This window comes from Trachypithecus francoisi, unplaced genomic scaffold, assembly GCF_009764315.1.
Source record: "Trachypithecus francoisi isolate TF-2019V2 unplaced genomic scaffold, Tfra_2.0 Lachesis_group3, whole genome shotgun sequence".
Taxonomy (NCBI): Eukaryota; Metazoa; Chordata; class Mammalia; order Primates; family Cercopithecidae; genus Trachypithecus; species Trachypithecus francoisi.
The window spans coordinates 145,292,636-145,316,618 of NW_022681468.1; the positions used below are offsets into that span (position 1 = coordinate 145,292,636).

Sequence of the window (23,983 nt, forward strand, 5' to 3'; positions counted from 1 at the left end):
GGCCATCACCCCACAGGCTTTAGGGCTCTGGGAAGAGAAGGGTAATCTGGGAGGAGGCACGAGGAGGTCAGAAGGCAGATGGAGGGTTAGGATGATGGAGTCAGTGACACAGGCTGGCCACCCCCACTTGGCCCCTCGTTGTTCTTGATAGCAGTGCATCCAGGAGCTCAAGGTGGGGTTGCGGCTTGGGCCGCTCTGCAGGAAGTGTGGGTAGATGCATCTCTGCTTTCCGTCTCAGTGTAAGGAGGACAGCTGGCTTCTCGATGCCCTCAGCCCCTGGGCTGAGAACCTGGGCCCTCTGAGGTGCTTCTGTGTCTGGGGTGGGCCCTGTGGCTCATCTGATTCTCTCCACACCCCACTGTGAGATGAGTGCTGCTCTCTTCTGCCCTACATCCCCAAGAGCCCCTGGAGAGATCTACTGCCCATCTTCTCCAAAAAACACGCAAGGAGAGCCCTGCCCCAAGTCCAAGCTGCAATTCTGCAAGAGCTTTCCGGGGCCTGGGGCACCTCGAGGCAGCTCCTGGAGAGAAGGGAAGTAGACCCCGCACAGCGTCCCCATCGCTCCTCCCTCGATGAGCCCTGGCCACAAGCAGGGTGTCTCCTCTCTATCACAGTCCTCCGCCTCCTGCCTTGGTCAGCCCCCAGTCCTCTCCCGAGCCTGGTGCCGGTCCAGAGCCAGCTGGAAGGCATGCTTCAAGGTCTCCACCTTGTTCAGAACATTGTATCGACTCAGGGCCACCAGCCGATCAAAGTCCTGGGGCCAGCCACAGGCTGGCTGTCTCTAAACCCAGAGGATCCCAGGGACCCCCAAGCTGCACATCCCTTTGATCATGTTACGGACTCAACTGTCCCCCTCCAAATTCCTGTGTTGGAGCCCTAACCCCCAATGTGACAGTATTTGGAAATAGGGCCTACAAGGAGGTGATAAAGGTGAAGTGGGTAAGGGCCTTCAACTGACAGGACTGGGGTCCTTAGAAGAGGAGGAGACCCCAAGGCGTACACTCTGCACACACGCACAGAGGAAGGGCCACGTGAGGACACGGCGAGACAGCTCCACTAGGAAGAGGAGAGGGGCCCGAGCAGAAACCAGCCCTGATGATGGCACCTTCGCCTTGGACTTCCAGCCTCCAGAACGGAGAGAAGTCATTTCTGTCATTTAAGCCACCTGGTCTGTGGGGTTTTGTTACGGCAGTCCATGCAGACCAAGACATCCAGCCTTGGCCAGGGCTGTTCGGCCCTCGTCCCATACGGGGTCCTGGCTCTGCCGATGGTGTCCATCAGCTCAGGCGAACAGGCCAACCTCCTCTGGCCTCTCTTAGCCATGCTGGTCCTCTCAAGGAAAGAGCCTTGATTTGGTCCTAGCAGCTCTGGGGTCCAGCTCCTCCTCCATTCCGTACCTGGCCACTGTCCGGAGCCTCACTCAATCCCAGCACCTGCTGCAGGGCCTTGGCCACGACCTGCTTCCTCCTGTCCAGAAACTCCTGCTCCCCGTCGCAGAGGTCAAAGCCAAGGCGTAGGTCTAGGTCCCCGGAGCTGCCTCACGTGGGGCGGGGGCGGGGGGGATTCTGGGTGACTGTCCGGTGGAGGAGAGCCCTGGGCCCAGCCCGGGTCTTTCACAGGAGCAGTCCAAGGGATCCGCCCACCAGCACCAGAACCGGGGAGGGAAAGGTGTCACCCCCACCCCACAGCCTGAGCTTCTTGGGCAAGAGAGTGGAGCACGTTGGGGTGTGTCCCCACACTTCTAGCCCAGCCCCAAGAGGCCTTCTGCCTGGAGTCCCACTCACCTCATTTCCACCTTCACACTCAGAGCCACCTCCTGGCCCTGAAAGACACAGCAGCCCCAACCCTGAGCTCTCTGAGCAGGATTCTCCCAGGGACGTGGCTCCCCCACCTGCAGCCCCTGTGGCCATCACTGGCCCGACGCGGACATCCTCACTGAGCTCTGGGCTGACCTGATCCAGCCACCCTCTTGGGTCCCTCCTCCAGACCTCTCTTGGTGGTCATAGAGAGCAGGCAGGGGTCCCTCGGGCACCCAGACAGAGCCTTACCTCCCCCAGGGCCACAGAACACTGTTCCTCCTGGCCTAGGGGCAGAGAGGAGAGCAGGACGCCCCCCTGGCCCAGCTTGCTGGTCTGAGCCTCCAGCTCCGCGCTGGGGTCGCTCTGAGGAGAAGAAAACACCCAAGAAGCTCTCCAGCGGGGAAGAAAAGGCTCTCCCAACGTGGCCCTGGAATGCCAGTCTGGGCTGAGTTGGATCTACGGACCGTCCTGGCGGCACACTCACCTGCACAGCTGAGAGCTGCTCCATCAGCTCCACGTGTAGCCTGGAGCTCAGCACTGGGTTCACGTGGAAGATAAAGGTGGGTTGGAGGCCTGGCTCTGTGGGAGGCTGCAGGGGCAAGAGCTGTGGCTTCTCGTAGGCCCCAGGCACTGTCAGCAGGAGCTGCCGAGAGCCTGAGAGCAGAACGCCCAGGTGGGTGTGCAGGTGAGGGGGTGGGTCTGTGTCTGTGCAGCTTATGCCAGCAGCACCCCAACAGCAACTCCTCCCTTCTCTTCCCCTAGGAAATGCCAACTCCTATCGCCCTGCTCTTTCTCGAACACTGCTCATAGAGAAAGCCTCCGGAAGGACTCAGGTCCTCTAGCCTGCCCTGGTCAGAACTGGAACTCAGGGAAGGGTGGGAAGCACACAAATGCCTGGAGGGGAAGGCAGGGAATGGGGAGGGAGAGGGGCCCTGCCCAGAGCCTGTGGGGCTGATGATTTGAGCTGATTCTATGTTTATTGTAAGAATGAGCAGGCCGGGCGAGGTGGCTCACTCCTGTAATCCCAGCACTTTGGGAGGCCGAGGCAGGCGGATCATGAGGTCAAGAGATCGAGACCATCCTGGTGAATATGGTGAAATCCCGTCTCTACTAAAAATACAAAAAATTAGCCGGGCGAGGTGGCGGGCACCTGTAGTCCTAGCTTCTCAGGAGGCTGAGGCAGGAGAATGGCGTGAACCTGGGAGGCGGAGCTTGCAGTGAGCTGAGATTGCGTCACTGCACTCCAGCCTGGGTGACAGAGCGAGATTCCGTCTCAAAAAAAAGAACGAGCAGTTTTCAGGCGGTGGTTTCCCCCTTGCCCCACTTCAGGCTCTTTGCTCATTGTGTTGGAGGTTTGTGGCCCGAGAGAGTTGTTCTGGCCTTTGTTTCCAAGTGTAGAACGCTGGGAGAGGAAGGTTTGTAGAGGTGGGAGGAGGAAGAATGGGATGCGTGGATACAGAGAGATGCACGTCCTGGAGAAGCAGCAGAGGGCAAGCCCAGACTGGAAGGTGAGGCCCAGGCTGGGAGGAGTGAGGGGGGCAGGCTTGTAGGCTTCAGAGCTCCCTGCCCAGCTTCCCAGCAGCTTTCTGGGGAGGAGGCCAGACCCCAGAGAGAAATGACTGCACATGGCATCCAGGCAGAGGGGACCACAGACAGCCTCCCAGGAGTCCCAGCCCCTAACACAACATGGAAGAACTAGAGACATAAAGTATGCGAGGACAGCAGACACTGAGGGATCAGAGGAGTCCCTGCCCTGCAGCCCCTCCTTGCACTAGATGAGGCGCAGAGACTCGACATGACCAAGTGTGGGAAGGGAATTCAAGAATACAAGGAAAGTGATATTTTATTCATGCCAAGGCCTATGGACTGAGATGGAGACGTGCTATTCATAAGAAGAAGCCATATAATCTGTGGTTGAGAGAACCAGAGTGTCACCAACCTGGGTTTGACCCTGGCTCTACTACTTACTGGCTGTGTGCCCATGAGCAAATGTCTTCTTTGGGCCTCAGCCTCATGAATTAGAGGATATTCTAATTGTGCCTGCTTTACAAGGTTGTTAGGAGGATTATAAGACACATTAAAATGCTTAGCCCAGGGCCTGCCTCAGAATGAGCGCTCAGAGTTTCCCGGGCAGGACTCATCCTGCAGGCTCAGGCTGTCAGCACTGGAAGGGGCCTTCGCTGTCACACAGCCACCACTGCTGTCCCACATCTGGACTCCCCTGGTGGGTGGCTGCCCTCTGTGGTACTGGGTTTGACAGCCCCCGTTCTTCATTTCCCCTGTGTTCTCACTGCCGTGTGATTTCAGCTCCCCCTACTAAAGAGGTCAACTATATTCCCTACCCTCCAGCTTTGAGTTCAACCCTGTTTGGGCCAATAACATCTTAGGTAGCAGCCAGGATGTGACCAGGCTTAACAAGCCTTTGTTCAGTTGGGCTTGCTCTCTTGGGCCTCTGCTGATGCCTTGAGAACACGCCCAGGCTAATGGGCTTGTCACAGGAGGCAGAGGAGAGACACATGGCACAGGGCTGGGCCACCCCCCGCCAAGCCCAGCCCAGCCCGGCTGACCACTGGGTATGTGAGCCGAATAAATGCTGCTTGTATGCCACTGAGATCATGTGGGTGTTTGTTGTAGAGCAATAGTTGGGCGGATACAACCTCTTTGCTCGAATACTTCCAGGGACAGGTCGTTCACTGCCTCCTGGGGCTTCCAACCCATGTGAGTTAGTCGGCTTTGAGCAATGGAAACTGTAAGAGCTTCCTGACCCAGGCCCACCTCCTGACATCAGCAGTCCCAACCCCAGCAGAGAAGGCAGAAGAACCAAGGCCACTGAGCAGACTCACCGTACTCTTCCCGTGGGGCTGTCCCATCTCCCCGGAGTGTGCCCTGGATTCTCAGACAGGGGTGAGCCTGAGGAAAGCAGAGGCCTGTGGGAGCCAGACAGCCCAGGGCCCCAGCCAGGATGGAGGGAGGGAGGAGTTCCTGGAGCAGGGTCTAGGAAACAGCCCTCCCGGGACCTGGGCCTCATGGGTAGGAGTCTTTTGCAGCAGCCCCAGGTTATACCCAGCCCCTCTCCCCAGACTCAGAGGAAGTGGGCGCTGGTGGGAAAGTGGGGAGGAGTTGAGGGGCCATGAGAGTGGCTGCTCCAGTGATCTTAGCAGCCAGAGGCCCAAGTAAGTAACATGCTGTGTGGGAGTAGGAGGCTGGGGTCCTGGGCTGTCCACCAAGTGCCTGGCAGCTTCTTGTCCTTCCCCTGTGGAGGTGCCTCCCTAGCATGCCTCCCCTCTGAGGAGGGATTGGGTGTCCTTCAGAGACAAGTGGGCCTGATGGGCCCCATCACAGGCTCCTCACTGGCCCCCACCCAGAACGCCACCAAGCTCGCCTTCCCCACTCACCACCAGAACCCCGTTGGTGATGATTTCAGATGATTTCAGGCACCTGGCTGCAAAGGATTGAGGAATACATGGGGAATGCATCTGGCCCCATCATGATGCCTCTACAATCATAATGTGAGTAAAGCAGTGGGCAGAGCCTGGGGAGCACAGCAGGGTTTGGGGTGGGGCGAGCCTGCCGTCCAACATGCAGATGGGTGTCAAGACCAGGCCATCGCCGCCAGGCCTGCAAGGCCAGTGCAAGACATGGTGACTGGCACCTAGGAGCTGCCGTGACTCAAATCTCTGAGTCTCCGAGGGTGTTGGCTCTGCCAGAACTCACCTCTTCTCCAGAGCAAATTCCACCTGCAGCTCTTGTGAATCCTACATGGAGAGGGAGGGAGCACCAGTTTTTTCAAGGCTCCAAAAGCCTCCAGAGCTGTTCCTGCCTGCCAGCCCTGCTCGGCTCCAGGAACTAGAAGGGGAGACTGGCATTGTGGCTTGTCATGGACATAGGAGGGGCAGTGGTATCTCCATGGAGAGCCTCATTTATTCCAAAATATGTGTCAGGGGCTGTTCTAGACATTGAAAATCCAGCTGTGACTGAGGCAACACATAGCCCTCAAGGAGCTCATATTTTGGTTTCATGTAAGGAAGATGTATTGGAGGGAAACCTTTATAGGATCAGGGCTGTGGGATGGAGGAAGGTCTGCCTTGGAGGCTTGGCCTGTGCTGACCAGAACTCCCTTTTCGGTGGCCCTGTTTTGGGCCTCCCCTCCTCCAGTTGGGCTCTCCGCCAGCACTGGTGGGCTCACCTGGTGGTTGAGTGGGAAGGTGTGTCTGTGAGGTTGGCCACGCTTGAGGCTCCTCAGGTCAAACAGGAGCCGGGAGAGCTGGTCGCTGTCCAGGATGTCCTTGTCAGAGAGAGTGAGCTCCAGAACATTCTGGGGACAGGGCAGGCAGGAGGTCGGAGCCTGAGGTAGGACAGGAGGGCAGCTGCCTGAAGATTACCCTTCCTTCCGCAGTGTGGCCCCTGGCTGGCCCTCACCTTCACAGCACCATGGATCTGGTAGTGGAAAGTCTCATTCCACTCGGGGTCACTGCAGTTGGCCACTGTCCTAGTCTGGGCAGGGCTGGGGGACGCCGTGGGCAGCCACAGTTGCACATAGCAGTCGGCTTTGGACACTGCAGGTAGGACAGGGGAGGGGCCGGGGCCTCAAGCTCTCCTTGCTGAAAAGGTTTCCTGGGGGAGGCTAGGGCGGAAGGGGAAGGAGCAGAGTGGCGAGGAGGGGAAGCCGCCCTTGTGGCATGGTGGGGTGAGGAGGTGGAGGGAGAGCTTTGATGTCTTTCACTCCATCTTGATTCCACACACCTCCCGTTCATCTGAAGAGAAATCCCACAGCAGCCAGTTGGAAAGATCCCATGGCAGCACAGACCATTAACTCCAGCTACTGCATGATTCAGGCAGTAAAATCCCCTCCCTGTGTGGGCGCTGGCATGGAAAGCTCCCTGAGAGCACGTGCTGACTTGTAGCCACAGCGGGCCTCACACGCTCACCCAGGGCGGCACTCCCAGGCACAGGGAGGAGGCCAAGTCTGCACAGCTGTCCCCTCCAGCCCTGCCTGCCCTCACCTCCATGGTCAGCACCAGTCCCTCCACCTACTCCACACACACACGCTCACACACACACTCTTGCACTCACGCACCCATGTGTGTACGTACTCTCACATTGGCACTCACATACACACACATGCACTCAGTCACACGGACACTCACTGTCATGTATGCACACACATATACAACACACACGTATACTCGCACTCACTTTCACACTCACACACGTGCACTTACTCGCACACACTTGCACACATATATACACATACTTGTGCTCCCACACTCGCACTCACACGTTTACACACATACGCTCACACACATGTATACACATGTACTCACACTTGCACTCACATTTGCACACAGGCATACACACATATGTATACTCACGTATACACATACACGTATACACACACGTATACACACACTTGCACACATGTATACACACATACACTCTCACTCGTACTCACCCGTGTATATACTCTTACACACACACACACAGTCTCTCTCTCTCTGTCTTTGCCGCCCTGAGCTGAGCTCTGAGGAGGCCACAGGGAAAGGACAGGGAGAAGGGTGGAGATGGGGTCACTCACGCAGGTCTGTACCCCGGATGTTTGTGGCCCTCAGCACCTTCACCTGGAGGGCATAGTATAGGTGGGTTTCCCGCTGCAACAACAGAACTCCAGGGACTCAGCTAGTGTGAGCCTGGTCCCTCCCCCCATTGTTCCCCTCGTCCCATCACGGAGCAGCAACCTGGCATAGGGTCACTGATGTCTCTGTGCGGGGGAGCAGGGAGACCTTGGCGGGGCCCGGGCATTGGGAATTCAACACCTTCGTGATGCGTCTGGATCCTGGAACCCAACCGGTCTGGGTTCAAATCTGAATCCAGCACGGACTCGCTGAACTATCGATGGCTGTCGTGCACCACACACCTGCGGCTCCCCTCAGACCCTCGCGCCCCCACCCTAGCTCGGGAGCGGCTGTGAGAGCTGCGCTAATGTTGTGCTTGAGGCGATTAAATATTAAAAGAGAAAAACGGCGACACCCCTCCCGCGCTTGCTCCCTGACAGAGGCTCAAAGACCGCCTAGGAGGCAGCCAGCAGGTGAGCGGAAGCCAAGAGTCACCGGCGGGTACCGGTCTGATGAGTCACCGAGCAGATTACAGCTGGGCGCAGGCGAGACAGCATCAGCATGCCGCCTGCTGGGAGGGAAACCCTCCCCTCACAACCCCACCAGTGCCGTAGACTCTACAGCCAGGCTCGCGCATCCTTCGCGAAAGCCAACCCACCCCAGACAAGTGTCAGGTGAACTAACCCTCCATTTCCTAATCGGAGGGAGCTATTTTCAAGGTTTAATTTAAGCTCTGCCAGGTCATCTAGAATAAACAGGTCCCACCGCAACTCAAAACCCAGGGCTGGGGCCGCTCTCAGTCTTCACAGGGCACTGTAGCTCCCAGGACTCCCCCAATCCAGGTTTCCCAGGTAATCTCAGGTACATTACCCGCCAGTGCCTCCACATAGGGCCCCTCTTCTCTGTCTTCTGAAGCAGCACCGCCCCCAGGAGGGGCAGCATCTTGCCTGCCAGCCACCTTGGCCAGAGTGCCCAGAGCATGGCTGGGCAGCCCGGGCCCCAGCAGGGAGCCCTGCCAGCGCTCCTCTGGCTGCACAAACTGCTGGCTCAGGTGTGACAGGTAGCACTGAGTTGGGAGGGTGGAGCTGCCTGCTCCGCAGAGGACTCAGGCTGGATGGCTGCTGGAGATGGAGTTTGACATGTTCCAGGAAGTGACTGGAGCTTAATTTTCCCAGGCAGGAGGCAGCTCAAGCTCAGTCTGTCTCCATGAGACTCTTGGAGTCTCTGGTTAGCACTCTTGTTCCCAAACCCAGCCCCCTGGTTATCACTGGGCTGTTTGTGCAAAATAGATCCTGGAGCTATTTCCAACAAGCCCTCTAGGTGATGCTGGCACAGCTGGCCCAGAGACCGCTGGCAAGTGCAAATCAGTGACTAGTCTCCTCCAGTTGTGGAAAAGGCCTGAAACTAGCCATGCTTCAAGTCCCTCCTTCCCTGCGGCTCTTGAGCTGAAGCATTTCATCTGGGCTCAAAGATGTTTCTTTATATATATACACATATATATGTATGTGTGTATATATATATGTTTTTTTTAAAATTATGTGTAAGTTCTAGGGTACATGTGCACAACATGCAGGTTTGTTATATAGGTATAGATGTGCCATGTTGATTTGCTGCACCCATTAACTCGTCATTTACATTAGGTATATCTCCTAATGCTATCCCTCCCCGCTGCCCCCACCCCACGACACGCCCCGGTGTGTGATGTTCCCCTTCCTGTGTCCAAGTGTTCTCATTGTTCAGTTCCCACCTATAAGTGAGAACATGCGGTGTTGGGTTGAAACTGACTCCTTGAAAAATTATTAAATTGCAAAAAAAAAAAAAAGCTTGGGAATCAAAATCTTGACACTTATTATAAAGGTAAAGAGGAAAATAACAACTAACAAAGGATACTTATAGACTATTGATGAGACAACATGGTCCGTTATCCATTTATTGACTAAATGCATTGAATTGTCTGAACAACCTCACTTCCAGGCACACTTATCAATTCGGTAAGGATGGTTTGCTATATCTTGGTGGAAGTCTTCAAAAGCTTGTTGTATATGTAAATACATAATCTCTATTTTCTGGCATGTAGGGTTTTATTTTTTTTTTCAGAGTCTCACTCACTCTGTCACTCAGGCTGGAGTGCAGTTATGTGATCTTGGCTCACTGCAACCTCACCTCCCGGGTTCAAGTGATTCTCCTGCCTCAGCCTCCTGAATAGCTGGGATTATAGGCGTGCACCACCATGCCTGGCTTGTTTTGTATTTTTAATAGAGATGGGGTTTCATCATGTTGGTCAGGCTTGTCTTGAACTCCTGGCCTCAAGTGATCCCTGCCTTAGCCTCCCAAAGTGCTGGGATTATAGGTGTGAGCCCCCACGCCCTGCCCCATGTAGTAGTTTCATTTTTAAAAAGCATTAGAGATCAATACAGAAAAGACAATCTAATAAAGTGGATAAAAGAGACATGTCAAAGAAGACAATAAGATATAAAAACAGCTAATGAGCACACAAAAAGCTGTTCAGCATAAGAAGTCATTCAAGAAATGCAAATTAAAACCACAAGGAGATCCCAGATCATATTCACTAAAATGGGTAGAATTAAAAAGACTTGGCCCAGCGTGGTAGCTCATGCCTCTAATCCCAGCACTTTGGGAGGCCAAGGCAGGCGGATCACCTGAGGTCAGGAGTTTGAGACCAGTGTGGCCAACGCTGATCTCTTTAGTACCATCTTTACTACCATCTTTAGTAGAGATGGTGAAACCCCATCTCTACTAAAAATACAAAAAACTTGGCGTGGTGGTGGGCACCTGTAATCCCAGCTACTTGGGAGGCTGAGGCAGGAGAATCGCTCGAACCCAGGAGGCAGAGCTTGCAGTGAACTGAGATCATGCCACTGTACTCCAGCCTGGTTGACAGGAATGAGACTCCATCTCAAAAAAAAAAAAAAAGACGTTCCATATCAAGTGTGGTTACAGATGCAGAAACACTAAGACTCTCATACATTGCTGCTGGGGATATAAAACTGGTAAAATCACTTTGGAAAAGTTTTGGCAGTTCCTTGTAAAAGGTAAACATTCACCTATCCCATGACCAAGTGTTACCACCCTTACATATTTACCCAAGAGAAATAAAAACACCTCTACAAAAAGATTTATATGAGGATGTTCATAGCAATTTGATTCATAATAGCCAAAAATTGGATATAATCTAAATGCCTAACAATTGCTGAATAGATAAATATTTCTGGTGTATTAATTCAGTGAAATAATGTTAACAAAAAGGAATGGACTACTGAAGCATGTCACAGCATGGATAAATTTCACACATTGTACTGAATAAAAGAGGCCAGACCTAAAATAGTACATACTGTGTGATTTCATTTATGTGGCATTCTACAGCAGGCAAAAACTAATGTATAGTTATAAAAGGCACACCGGGTACAGTGGCTCACACCTGTAATCCCAGCACTTTGGGAGGCTGAGGCAGGTGGATCATGAGTTCAGGAGATCCAGACCATTCTGGCTAACACAGTGAAACCCCGTCTCTACTAAAAATACAAAAAAATTAGCCAGGCATGGTGGCGGGCACCTGTAGTCCCAGCTACTTGGGAGACCGAGGCAGGAGAATGGCATGAACCCGGGAGGCAGAGCTTGCAGTGAGCTGAGATGGTGCCACTGTACTCCAGCCTGGGTGACAGAGCGAGACTATGTCCCAAAAAAAAGGCACATGAGTGTTGCCTGGCACCAGAGTTAGGAGGATCATCTTCAAACCGAGTATAGGGAACATGTTAGGAGTAATGGAATGTTCTACACCTTGATTGTGGTGTGGTTGTGACAGCAGGGTGTGTTAATTTGCCAAAAAGTCATCAAACTGCTTAAAATCGGTGCCTTTTATTGTGTGTTAACTATGTCTCACTAAAAATGAATATTGAACACATAAACATAAAAATAAATGCTATAATGAACGTCTTTGTACTTTAAAAAATTTTTATTCCTTTCCTTAGGATAATTATTGAGCCTTTTGCACTTATTTTCTGAAACCATGTGAAATTGTGATAATTTGCTTGATATCAAAAAGAATATATGAAAATAAATATCTCATTTGATAGGATTCCTGGCAGGAACTGAAGTGAAAAATTTAAGCTTAATGGGTGAAAATATTTGGGAGTGGGGAGGGGGTTTCATTCAGCCTTTCAAATCTGGGTAAGGCCTGCTCTATCTAAAATGTTAGTACTCTCTGAAACAGCTTCTTCCATCTTACAAGGCTTGAAAGGGACTGGTTTTGTTTTGTAAACTCCCAGGTCAAATCTCAGGAAGAGACTGAGCAGCATTTGGTTCCTGTGTGATTCTCAGCCTCTATTTTTACTCTTTTTCTTCCCTCTGGTCCAGGGAGGAGAAGCCATATGTTGGTAGTAGTAGATTCTTGTGATGTCTCCCATCCTCTCAGCCTGATTTGGCACACCTCGGTGGACCCCTCCATGAACTAGACAACATCACACAAATGCAGAGAGGGGTGGCTCTCTACTGTCTCCAAAACTGCCGAAGGCTACTCAGCTGCATGCAGGCAGAACGTGAAAAGTATGATGGAGTTAACTTCCTTGAGAGCAAACCTCATCTCTACCACTCAGGCCTCCCATTCCGCCGGTGAAACAGTGCTGAGGTGAGTTCCGTGTGGTTTTATAGCAGGCCCCTAGTACATTGAGCCCTTGTTGCCTTGTGGTAAACAACTCAGAAATGTACCCTTTACTGGCTTTTCCTCCTTCTCCGTCTTACTTTCACTACTCCCTCAATTTCACATCCTCTCAGATAAACCACCTGCACTCAAGTCTTTGCCTCAGCTCTGCCTTTGGGGGAATCTGAACTCAGCACACTTGCTGAAGGTGAGCGGTGATTCAGTCCACAGTCTTCTCTCCACCTGTTCACCATTCCACTCTCCACCCTGTAGGGAACACTCCTATCCATCTTTTCAGTCCCTTGGTGAAAATTTCTGTTGTTTACCTAAGTAACCAATATAAATCCCTCTTTGTCATCCTCATTGCAGTTCCATGTATTGCTCCTCTTATTTCACTGTCCTGAGATTGTTTTCATCTCTTCCTCCTCCTGGGATTTCTGAATTAGCATCAAAGAACCCTGGAATTAACTAGCAGGACGTATAACTGCCCCTAAACTGTGAGCTCCTATTGGTAGAAACTATAACTTGTTTGTTTTTGAATCTCAGTGTTTCACACAGTATTGGCATAGAGGACCCAATAGATGATGGTTGGACAGAAGTAAAGTCACTCTGCAGAGCAGAAGCACAAGCCCAGAGAGAATTTATTTCCTCCCCATCTTTTCTCCTGGAAGTCCTCCTTCTCACAGTGTTCCTGCTCCCTCGCACTGAGCTGAGGTATGCAATGAAACCCATGGGACCTGTCTGTATAATGGAGTGCATATACCCTCCAGGCCTTTGCACATAGGCTAGGTCCCTGTAGCATGTCTGGAGGACGAGATCACTGAGGCATGGCTTAATTTAGCTGAGTCACTCCAGGAGGGATAATGGTAGCACTGAAAGGCTACTTTTCTGCCCATTCTGCAACATCCTGCTGGCCTGCTTTCTGGGGCTCTTGACTTTGTAGCAACCAAAAGACCTTTTCAGATATTTGGGGCCTGATCAAGACCATTGAGCAAACCTTCCTTCCCTTTACCAGTAGAGCAATCAGAAGAGTGAAGGGCCTGGAAGAGCAATAGAGCATCAAGCCAACTGGAATTCAATTACTGGCCCTGCCATGTAATGTAATAAGCTTGGGTCATCTTTTAACTTCTTTAACACTCAATTTTTTTTTCCACCAGTGAAAGGAGAACAAGAAAACTTATAGCATCATTTTGATGGTTAAACTAACATATTTAAAATGTCTTCCATGGGAATTTCAATCTTTTATTGACCATATTTTTTGGCAGTCTAGTGAGGGCTATGGGCTCCTAGAAGTACTTTAAACTCATAAAACAAAATATGTGGAATTACAAAGGTAACACTGTAATACATTTATCAAAATGTTTTTTTAAAAAAATGTGTTAGAATGTAATATGTTTCTTTGTTCATGTGTTCAAAATTAAGAGATTAAGCTGAGGGTCTGATAACTACTTTAATATTGAGGTAAAGAAGCACATAAATGATATTTTGATTTACCTGCCAAACTGTAACACTGTACATGAAAATATCTGTCATTTCTATTGTTGACAAAATCACATTGTGGGTTTATAACCTACGTTTATAAATGAAGAAAATGCTGAATAATTATTAAAGAAGAGTGAAAATAAAGATGAATTTTATTCCTTCCAAGTTTACGGAACCCTGAACCTCTTGCTTAATGAGAGAAAAAAAAAAAACACACTTGATAGTAGTTAATTCCCTTTCTTCTAATTTTCTCTTTCTGATGCCTCCTCTTATATACTGTTTTCAAATTTTCTTTACCGCTTACTTCTTAACCAAATATCCTAACCAAACATGACCCGAGGAAAGGGTTTGACATCAGGCATTTGGCCTATGGGGTGGATAAGCGTATATTTCCTTGCTTTCCTTCTCAAGAGCTTTCCTCATTGTGAAAGAAATGGAAGGAATTTGAGCATAGGAACAGGGTGGACCTCCCCAGCCCCCAGGAAAAAAAGTCATATCACAAAGGGAGCAGATGAAATACTTTCCCAAACTTCAGGCTAGTGTCAAGGATCGGCTGTCGACTTGATTTCTAACCACTATCCTAGGTAGCTTGCCTTTCTCCTGAGTGACCAGGTTACAGAAGCCCAGAGAAACGGGACTCTGCTCCTTTTTTTTTTTTTTGAGGCGGAGTCTCGCTCTGTCGCCCGGACTGGAGTGCAGTGGCCAGATCTCAGCTCACTGCAAGCTCCGCCTCCCGGGTTTACGCCATTCTCCTGCCTCAGCCTCCCGAGTAGCTGGGACTACAGGCGCCCGCCACCTCGCCCGGCTAGTTTTTGTATTTTTAGTAGAGACGGGGTTTCACCATGTTAGCCAGGATGGTCTCGATCTCCTGACCTCGTGATCCGCCCATCTCGGCCTCCCAAAGTGCTGGGATTACAGGCTTGAGCCACCGCGCCCGGCGACTCTGCTCCTTTTAGTCCTGTTTTGGTTCCTGCTCTGTTCCTGCTGTATTAGGGTGAAAGCCCATTAAATGTGTCTCTTCCCAACTTAGTTCCGTGATGTCTTATTTGTAACTTGAAACCAGCATGGTGTGAGCATTTACACCATGGAAATTGGCACATGATACACCTCAAGACCTCTCACCTCTAATTAAAATCTTTCCTACATCTCAGTGGAAAGCCAGTTGTGAGACATTTGTCAGTGCATCACTGCCTGTACCTTCTGCTTCCTGTTTATTAATTCTGCTTTGACAAAATTGGTCATTCTTTCTGTTTACCACTCTCTGGTGCATGCACATTTTTGTATCCTCAGAAAGGGACTTTCCATACCTTTAGTGTTCCCTGATTTTGCACTGGAATCAGCAGATGACAACAATTTTTCTCTTTACCAAAACCTAAAAGAAGGACCTCACTTCCCTGCTTGGTGAGAGGATTTTCCTTGTTCATGGTGTTCTGTCATTGAGGCTAAACAAGCAGGAGCCATTATAACTTGTGATAAGAAACCATAAAAAGTACAGGTGATTTAGGATAAATGCATCTGACAGGGGCGTCAAGCGGGAGTCAGCAACTTTCTCTTAAAGGGCCAGATAGTACATTCTTTAGGCTTTGCAAAAAGACACAAAATGATATTATGTAGGTGCTTATATAACTGTTTAAAACATAACCACATAAAACTATTCTTAGCTTATCAACTCTGAATAAACAGGGAACTGTTTGGCATTGGTCTGTGGGCTGCAGTTTTCTGACCTCTGCAGGTCAGAATGGAAGACCGACCTGGGGGATGAGAAGTAAGGCAAGGTGGTCAGGTAGGAGGGTGGTAGATAAAAAAGACCAGGACAAAGACTTGGATGGTCACAGTGGGGAGGAAGGAAGAAGGAAGAAACTAGAGGGAACTTAAATATCTGATTAGATATGATGGACAAATGAAAGGTGATGCAAATGTGATCTGGAGGGCTGGCTGCGATTTGGGATTCACAAAGATATTAGGATATTAAAAGCTTTGAAAAATCCTGCAGTAAGTAAATCTATCTGCTCAGTCCAGCATTTCGCAAAGTTATTTACATATTGTACCCTTCATTCATGGACTACCTACTAATGCCCCCAGTGAAGTAACGTATCATGGAATGTACTTTAGGTTTCATGGGCTTGCTCTATAGTTGCGTAATCCATGTTGTAAGAGTGTGCATTCCTTGAAAAGAGAGTTAACAAATTTAGCATTTGTGTGTGTGTTTGTGGAGGAGGGTTATGAAATATGAAATACAACTCCTGCTGAAGGTGATGTATTACAAATAAATGTAATCTTAATGGCTGGAAGGATTATGCAGAGATTCAGCAGGCCAGATTGATTTAATAGTTTTTAAATTATGGATATAATGAATGAAAATTGAGAGTGCTAATAGTTGTTTTTAAACTATTTTAAACTAAAAATAACTATAATTGTTTTTAAACAGTAAATTCACATGGCCCTTTAAAACCTTCATTTTCTTTTCTTTTTTTATTTTTCTTTTGTTCTCTCTTTTTTAAAATTCTAAGTTCCAGGGTACGTGTGCAGGATGTGCAGGTTTGTGACATAGGTAAACATGGACCATGGTGGTCTGCTATACCTATCAACCCATCACCTACATATTAAACCCAATAGATATTAGCTATTTTTCCTAATGCTCTCTCTCCCCGTTCCCTCTCCCCCACAGGCCCCAGTGTGTGTTGTTGCCTTCCCTGGGTCTATGTTAAAACATTTTTTCGATCTTTTCAGTATAGTTCTTTATCTGCCTTTGAATCCTGCTTAATAAAATGAATTGTTCCTTTTTGTTTTATTTATTTATTTTTATTTTTATTTTATTTTATTTATTTTTATTATTATTATTATACTTTAAGTTCTAGGGTACATGTGCATAACGTGCAGGTTTGTTACATATGTATACTTGTGCCATGTTGGTGTGCTGCACGCATCAACTCGTCAGCACCCATCAACTCGTCATTTACATCACGTATAACTCCCAATGCAATCCCTCCCCACTCCCCCATCTCCGTGATAGGCCCTGGTGTGTGATGTTCCCCTTCCCAAGTCCAAGTGATCTCATTGTTCAGTTCCCACCTATGAGTGAGAACATGCGGTGTTTGGTTTTCTGTTCTTGTGATAGTTTGCTAAGAATGATGGTTTCCAGATGCATCCATGTCCCTACAAAGGACACAAACTCATCCTTTTTTATGGCTGCATAGTATTCCATGGTGTGTATGTGCCACATTTTCGTAATCCAGTCTGTCACTGATGGACATTTGGGTTGATTCCAAGTCTTTGCTATTGTGAATAGTGCCGCAATAAACATACGTGTGCATGTGTCTTTATAGCAGCACGATTTATGATCCTTTGGGTATATACCCAGTAATGGGATGGCTGGGTCATATGGTACTTCTAGTTCTAGATCCTTGAGGAATCGCCATACTGTTTTCCATAATGGTTGAACTAGTTTACAATCCCACCAACAGTGTAAAAGTGTTCCTATTTCTCCACATCCTCTCCAGCACCTGTTGTTTCCTGACTTTTGAATGATTGCCATTCTAACTGGTGTGAGATGGTATCTCATTGTGGTTTTGATTTGCATTTCTCTGATGGCCAGTGATGATGAGCATTTTTTCATGTGTCTGTTGGCTATATGAATGTCTTCTTTTGAGCAATGTCTGTTCATATCCTTTGCCCACTTTTTGATGGGGTTGTTTGTTTTTTTCTTGTAAATTTGTTTTGAGTTCTTTGTAGGTTCTGGATATTAGCCCTTTGTCAGATGAGTAGATTGCAAAAATTTTCTCCCATTCTGTAGGTTGCCTGTTCACTCTGATGGTAGTTTCTTTTGCTGTGCAGAAGCTCTTTAGTTTAATTAGATCCCGTTTGTCAATTTTGGCTTTTGCTGCCATTGCTTTTGGTGTTTTAGACATGAAGTCCTTGCCCATGCCTATGTCCTGAATGGTACTACCTAGGTTTTCTTCTAGGGTTTTTATGATATTAGGTCTAACATTTAAGTCTCTAATCCATCTTGAATTAATTTTCGTATAAGGAGTAAGGAAAGGATCCAGTTTCAGCTTTCTACTTATGGCTAGCCAATTTTCCCAGCACCATTTATTAAAGAGGGAATCCTTTCCCCATTTCTTGTTTTTGTCAGGTTTGTCAAAGATCAGATGGCTGTAGATGTGTGGTATTATTTCTGAGGACTCTGTTCTGTTCCATTGGTCTATATCTCTGTTTTGGTACCAGTACCATGCTGTTTTGGTTACTGTAGCCTTGTAGTGTAGTTTGAAGTCAGGTAGCGTGACGCCTCCAGCTTTGTTCTTTTGACTTAGGATTGTCTTGGCAATGCAGGCTCTTTCTTGGTTCCATATGAACTTTAAAGCAGTTTTTTTCCAATTCTGTGAAGAAAGTCATTGGTAGCTTGATGGGGATGGCATTGAATCTATAAATAACCTTGGGCAGTATGGCCATTTTCACGATGTTGATTCTTCCTATCCATGAGCATGGTATGTTCTTCCATTTGTTTGTATCCTCTTGTATTTCACTGAGCAGTGGTTTGTAGTTCTCCTTGAAGAGGTCCTTTACATCCCTTGTAAGTTGGATTCCTAGGTATTTTATTCTCTTTGAAGCAATTGTGAATGGAAGTTCATTCATGATTTGGCTCTCTGTTTGTCTGTCTGTTACGGGTGTATAAGAATGCTTGTGATTTTTGCACATTAATTTTGTATACTGAGACTTTGCTGAAGTTACTTATCAGCTTAAGGAGATTTTGGGCTGAGACAATGGGGTTTTCTATTTTTTTTCTTTCTTTTTTTTTTTTTTTTTTTGAGGCGGAGTCTCACTCTGTTGCCCGGGCTGGAGTGCAGTGGCCGGATCTCAGCTCACTGCAAGCTCCGCCTCCCGGGTTTATGCCATTCTCCTGCCTCAGCCTCCCCAGTAGCTGGGACTACAGGCGCCCGCCACCTCGCCCGGCTAGTTTTTGTATTTTTAGTAGAGACGGGGTTTCACCGTGTTAGCCAGGATGGTCTCGATCTCCTGACCTCGTGATCCGCCCGTCTCGGCCTCCCAAAGTGCTGGGATTACAGGCTTGAGCCACCGCGCCCGGCCGACAATGGGGTTTTCTAAATATACAATCATGTCATCTGCAAACAGGGACAATTTGACTTCCTCTTTTCCTAACTGAATACCCTTTATTTCTTTCCCTTGCCTGATTGCCCTAGCCAGAACTTCCAACACTATGTTGAACAGGAGTGGTGAGAGAGGGCATCCCTGTCTTGTGCCAGTTTCAAAGGGAATTTTTCCAGTATTTGCCCATTCAGTATGATATTGGCTGTGGGTTTGTCGTAAATAGCTCTTATTATTTTGAGGTTCGTTCCATCAATACCGAATTTATTGAGCATCTTTAGCATGAAGGGCTGTTGAATTTTGTCAAAGGCCTTTTCTGCATCTATTGAGATAATCATGTGGTTCTTGTCTTTGGTTCTGTTTATATGCTGGATTACGTTTATTGATTTGCGAATGTTGAGCCAGCCTTGCATCCCAGGGATGAAGCCCACTTGATCATGGTGGATAAGCTTTTTGATGTGCTGCTGAATCCGGTTTGCCAGTATTTTATTAAGGATTTTTGCATCGATGTTCATCAGGGATATTGGTCTAATATTCTCTTTTTTTGTTGTGTCTCTGCCAGACTTTGGTATCAGGATGATGTTGGCCTCATAAAATGAGTTACGGAGGATTCTCTCTTTTTCTATTGATTGGAATAGTTTCAGAAGGAATGGTACCAGCTCCTCCTTGTACCTCTGGTAGAATTCAGCTGTGAATCCATCTGGTCCTGGACTTTTTTTGGTTGGTAGGCTATTATTGCCTCAATTTCAGAGCCTGCTATTGGTCTATTCAGAGATTCAGCTTCTTCCTGGTTTAGTCTTGGAAGAGTGTAAGTGTCCAGGAAATTATCCATTTCTTCTAGATTTTCTAGTTTATTTGCGTAGAGGTGTTTATAGTATTCTCTGATGGTAGTTTGTATTTCTGTGGGGTTGGTGGTGATATCCCCTTTATCATTTTTTGTTGCATCTATTTGATTCTTCTCTCTTTTCTTCTTTATTAGTCTTGCTAGCGGTCTGTCAATTTTGTTGATCTTTTCAAAAAACCACTCCTGGATTCATTGATTTATTTTATTTTATTTATTTTTTTGAGACAGAGTCTCACTCTGTTGCCCAGGCTGGAGTGCAGTGGCACAATCTCGGCTCACCGCAAGCTCTGCCTCCTGGGTTCGTGCCATTCTCCCGCCTCAGCCTCCCGAGTAGCTGGGACTACTGGCGCCCGCCACCACACCCAGTTAATTTTTTGTATTTTTTAGTAGAGGCGGGGTTTCACCATGGTAGTCAGGATGGTCTCGATCTCCTGACCTCGTGATCCACCCACCTCAGCCTCCCAAAGTGCTGGGATTACAGGCGTGAGCCACCGCGCCCGGCCCCTTTTTTTGTTTAAAAAAATTTTTTTTTTTCTGCGATACTTGTGTTATAGCATACTCCTTTCTTTTTAAAAAATCCATGGCAATTTTTATACATCTCTTTTAGCATATCAGATTCCATAGGGTTTATTTGTGTATTCTTATGGTTTGTTGGACTAAGTTAGTAGAAGATACTTATATTTCTTTTCCCAGTCCTCAGCAGAATGCCAGACATATAATGTGTTCTCTTGGATTAATAAATTAATAAAAGTTTTGGGAAAGTGACCATTCCAACCTATGTCTGGAATACAAATAAAGTTAGATCCTGTATCCATCAAGTTTCAATCAGGAAAACAGAAACCATACCAGTTATTTTAACAGAGATAATTTAATATAGGGAATCGAATTGCTAAACAGGTATTTAGAAAACTATAACTCCAAAAAGATATACAAACTACAGGAAATATCTTCCACTGTTAGAACAGGGGAGCAAAGGGTAGAGTGGATTAGTATAACCTAGAAGATTGGATGAAGGGCCCCATAAAGTTGAGAACAAGACCATGGAGCAGGAAGTGCCACCTGGCTGGTGCTGGTGTCTCTGCAGTGACTCCAATGAGGCTGATTATGGAAATTAGAAAAAAAAAGACCTAGAGCCATACATTGCTGCTAGGGTGAAGAACTATTGCTGAGGGTATGTTGACAGGCACAGAAAGCAAACAGCAAGGGGCAAATCCCTTTGCCATCCTCTAGGTTTGCAGTCTTCCTCTAATACCCTTTATTGGCAGAGCCTAACAGGAATCCAGATGGCAAAGGATAAATTTTATTTGTGGAGTCCAGCCTCAAAATCATGTAACAAAGAACAGGTGGGTGGGTGGTGCTAAGATACAGTAGCTTAATAAGCAGCCTAGTTCCCAACCTACATGTATGGTCAATTTCCAAGTGGCCTGACTCTGGATGACTTAAGAGGGCTTTTCCTCCTCCCAAGAGCTACAATAGGCACAGGTGTATTTTTGAGTCTTTCCTTTTTTTCTTAGACAGCAGAAGCTGTTAATTTTAGTAGAGAATATCATGGTTTTAATTGCATTTCTCTTATAACTCAGAAAGGTTTAAATAAAGAGAAAAGATATTTTGGCAAAGAGCAAAACTATTTGGCAACTTATTCTAAAGGGTTTTTCAGAGTTCCTAGATTCAGCTGTTTCTACTCCTGTGATTATATGCTTCACTTTTCCGTTTTAAGTACCAGAGATTAAGTGGTAACTCCTTTATTGCCGATGGCGGTGCCTAGTGGACAGCTGGGGAACGACAAGGCTGTGTGCTGAATCCAGATGCACAAGAAACACCAGGAAAGGGGCACCCTGACCTTCCAATGGCCCCGTCTCCTGAGGTAGAGTAAGGTGAGGCTTCTGTTTAGATGTCCCAGTGGTCACTGCAGAATCAGCTTTTTCTTTTCTTTTTCTTTTTTAACAGATGAAACAGTTCCAGTGTGGAAGTCTGACTTAGGGCAATGTGTGTAGTGTGAGGAAAGAGGATGATAACTGGTTTTGAATCCAGCTCAGTCACTTGCCACCTGGGTGGCCCTGAGTAGCCTCATGGACTTCATGTGCGACTGAGTCAGCAGAGCCCTTACTTGTAAGTGTTGTGCTGGTACAGACAGAGAGAAAGTAATTGTAAATCATCCAGGAAGTGAGGAAAAGATAGAGATACAATCAGGAGACAAGTCTGATTCTCTGAGATAGACTGGTAATGTCTCAAGGCCACTGAGATAATGATGCCTAGAACTGGGTTTATAAGTGCCAAGAGCATAACATTCTTGAACTTGGGACAGCGGCGCTTTAGCAAACTATAATCTCTCCCACTTAGTCTGGATATTTAAATTCCTCATGTGGCATCACTTGATGGATAAAATTGCAAATAAGCAAGTTAAGGATAAATTGAGAGGCCCATTGGATCCTGGCCATGGATACAGATGTATAATCATGGCCAGGATGTAGGGTTTTGCTCAAATCTGACCTCTGTATATCTAAATCTGTTGGTCCATCCACACATCCATCCATCCATCCATCCCACCCACCCATCCAACAGAATTACATCTACTGATTCCTGAATTAAACCTAGTTAATAGAAATGAAAACTAATTTTAATTTCTTTTTTTTTGAGGAGTTTGGCTTTTGTCGCCCAGGCAGGAGTGCAACGGCATGCTCTTGGCTCACCGCAACCTCCACCTCCCAGGTTCAAGCGATTCTTCTGCCTCAGCCTCCCGAGTAGCTGGGATTACAGGTATGCGCACCACACCGGGCTAATTTTCGTATTTTTAGTAGAGATGGGGTTTGGACATGTTGGCCAGGCTGGTCTCGAACTCCTGACCTCAGGTGATCCTCCCGCCTTGGCTGGGAGTGCTGGGATTACAGGTGTGAGCTACTGTGCCTGGCCAATTCTTTAAAATAATAAATAATAAAAGGAATGCACTGGAAATGACATAAAACATAAATATACTATACATTCATTATAACTACAACAAACATTTTATTAAAGCATTCTACGTGCCAGTTGCTTTAGTAAGAGCTAAGGAGGGTATAAAGATGATTAAAGTGTTCCTCACTTTTTAGAACTTGAGGTCTAGTAGCAAGTATTTAGGTACACCTTTCTGACCTCATGTCCTATACTCATTCCAATCTAGAGACATTGTTTTCCTTCCTTTTCCTAGGAAGCATTTCTTGCCTCAGAGCCATTGTACTTGCATTTTCTCTGCCCAGAAGGTTATTTCCCCAGATATGTGCAATTAACTTCCACACTTCCTTCAGCTCTCTGCTCAAATGTGACAAGCTCAGTGAGGTCTTCTTTGAGTATTCTATGTGTGATAGCAAACTCCTGTCATCACTGGAACTCTGTATCTCCACAATTTTCAATTATTTTTCTCCCTAATCACCATTATATATTATATATTCAGTATGTATATTTTTATGTATATACTGTAATATATGTCGTACATATTTACTTCTTTTTTTGTTTATTATTTGTCTCACCCAAACCCCAACTAGAATATATATTCCATGAAAGTAGAAGACTGTTGTGCTCAGTACTCTATCCCTGTGTCAGAAAAAAGCTCAGTAAATAGTAGGTGCTCCAGAAATAATGTTAAATGAATAGTACAAGAAAGAAAAATACTACTACTAATAACATAAATGACTGCAGTGGGGAAAGAATATTTAATTTGGTTAGGGGGCATGGCTTAGGAATCCTTGAATAAAAAGTTATTACTTTACTTTGAAAAATAAAGTCCACATGTATAGGACTATTACATGGCTAACTTCCAAGGGAGATTTATCCAGCATTTCAGGACTCAAGGTGCCAGTTAGATGTGATGAATGACCCTATGATGCCTGGAAGTTTTTCCATTACCCTTTGAAATTTTTCTCTCTTTTTTTTGGTTGTCTGGGACCATGTGGAAACTACTCATTTCCAGAACTACTTGGGAAGATCTGTTCCTGCTAACCATGAACTAAATCTTCACTAGCAGTACCTGTCTATACTTCATTGTGTTTCTTTTCTTTCTTTTTTCTCCTTTTTTTTGTGTGTGTGTGTGACAGAGTTTCGCTACGTTGCCCAGGCTGGAGTGCAGTGGTGCGATCTTGGCTCACTGCAAACTCTGCCTCCTGGGTTCACACCATTCTCCTGCCTCAGCAGGTGCCCACCACCATGCTCGGCTAATTTTTTGTATTTTTTTAGTAGAGATGGGTTTTCACCATGTTAGCCAGGATGGTCTCAATCTCCTGACCTTGTGATCTGCCTGCCTTGGCCTCCCAAAGTGCTGGGATTACAGGCGTGAGCCACTGCGCCTGGCCAAAGTAAATGTTATTATTCCCCTTTTGCAGATGAGGAAACTGAGGCTCAAAAGGTAGCAATGTGTCTGTAGCTTGTGACTTGAATCCAGCTGTGTCTGATTCCAGTGCACTGAATTCCATGAAAAACAATCAGCATTTACATCAAGCTAGCCAGTGGTCTCAGA

General features: G+C 47.2%; 1 protein-coding gene across 1 annotated transcript; it reads right to left on the bottom strand.

Moving 5' to 3' along the window:
* Window positions 1–1,188: 1,188 nt before the first annotated feature.
* LOC117071115 (cytosolic phospholipase A2 zeta-like) lies at window positions 1,189–14,974 on the bottom strand. The gene is made up of 13 exons (XM_033190873.1): window positions 14,858–14,974; window positions 8,282–8,477; window positions 7,535–7,632; window positions 7,375–7,447; window positions 6,219–6,355; window positions 5,986–6,114; window positions 5,514–5,554; window positions 5,195–5,237; window positions 4,643–4,709; window positions 2,284–2,453; window positions 2,049–2,162; window positions 1,785–1,822; window positions 1,189–1,533 (listed from the first exon to the last, which is right to left on the bottom strand). The coding sequence occupies exons 1-13, from the start codon at window positions 14,972–14,974 to the stop codon at window positions 1,359–1,361; spliced, it is 1,398 nt and encodes a 465-aa protein (XP_033046764.1). The 3' UTR covers window positions 1,189–1,358.
* Between the last annotated feature and the right edge of the window lie 9,009 nt (window positions 14,975–23,983).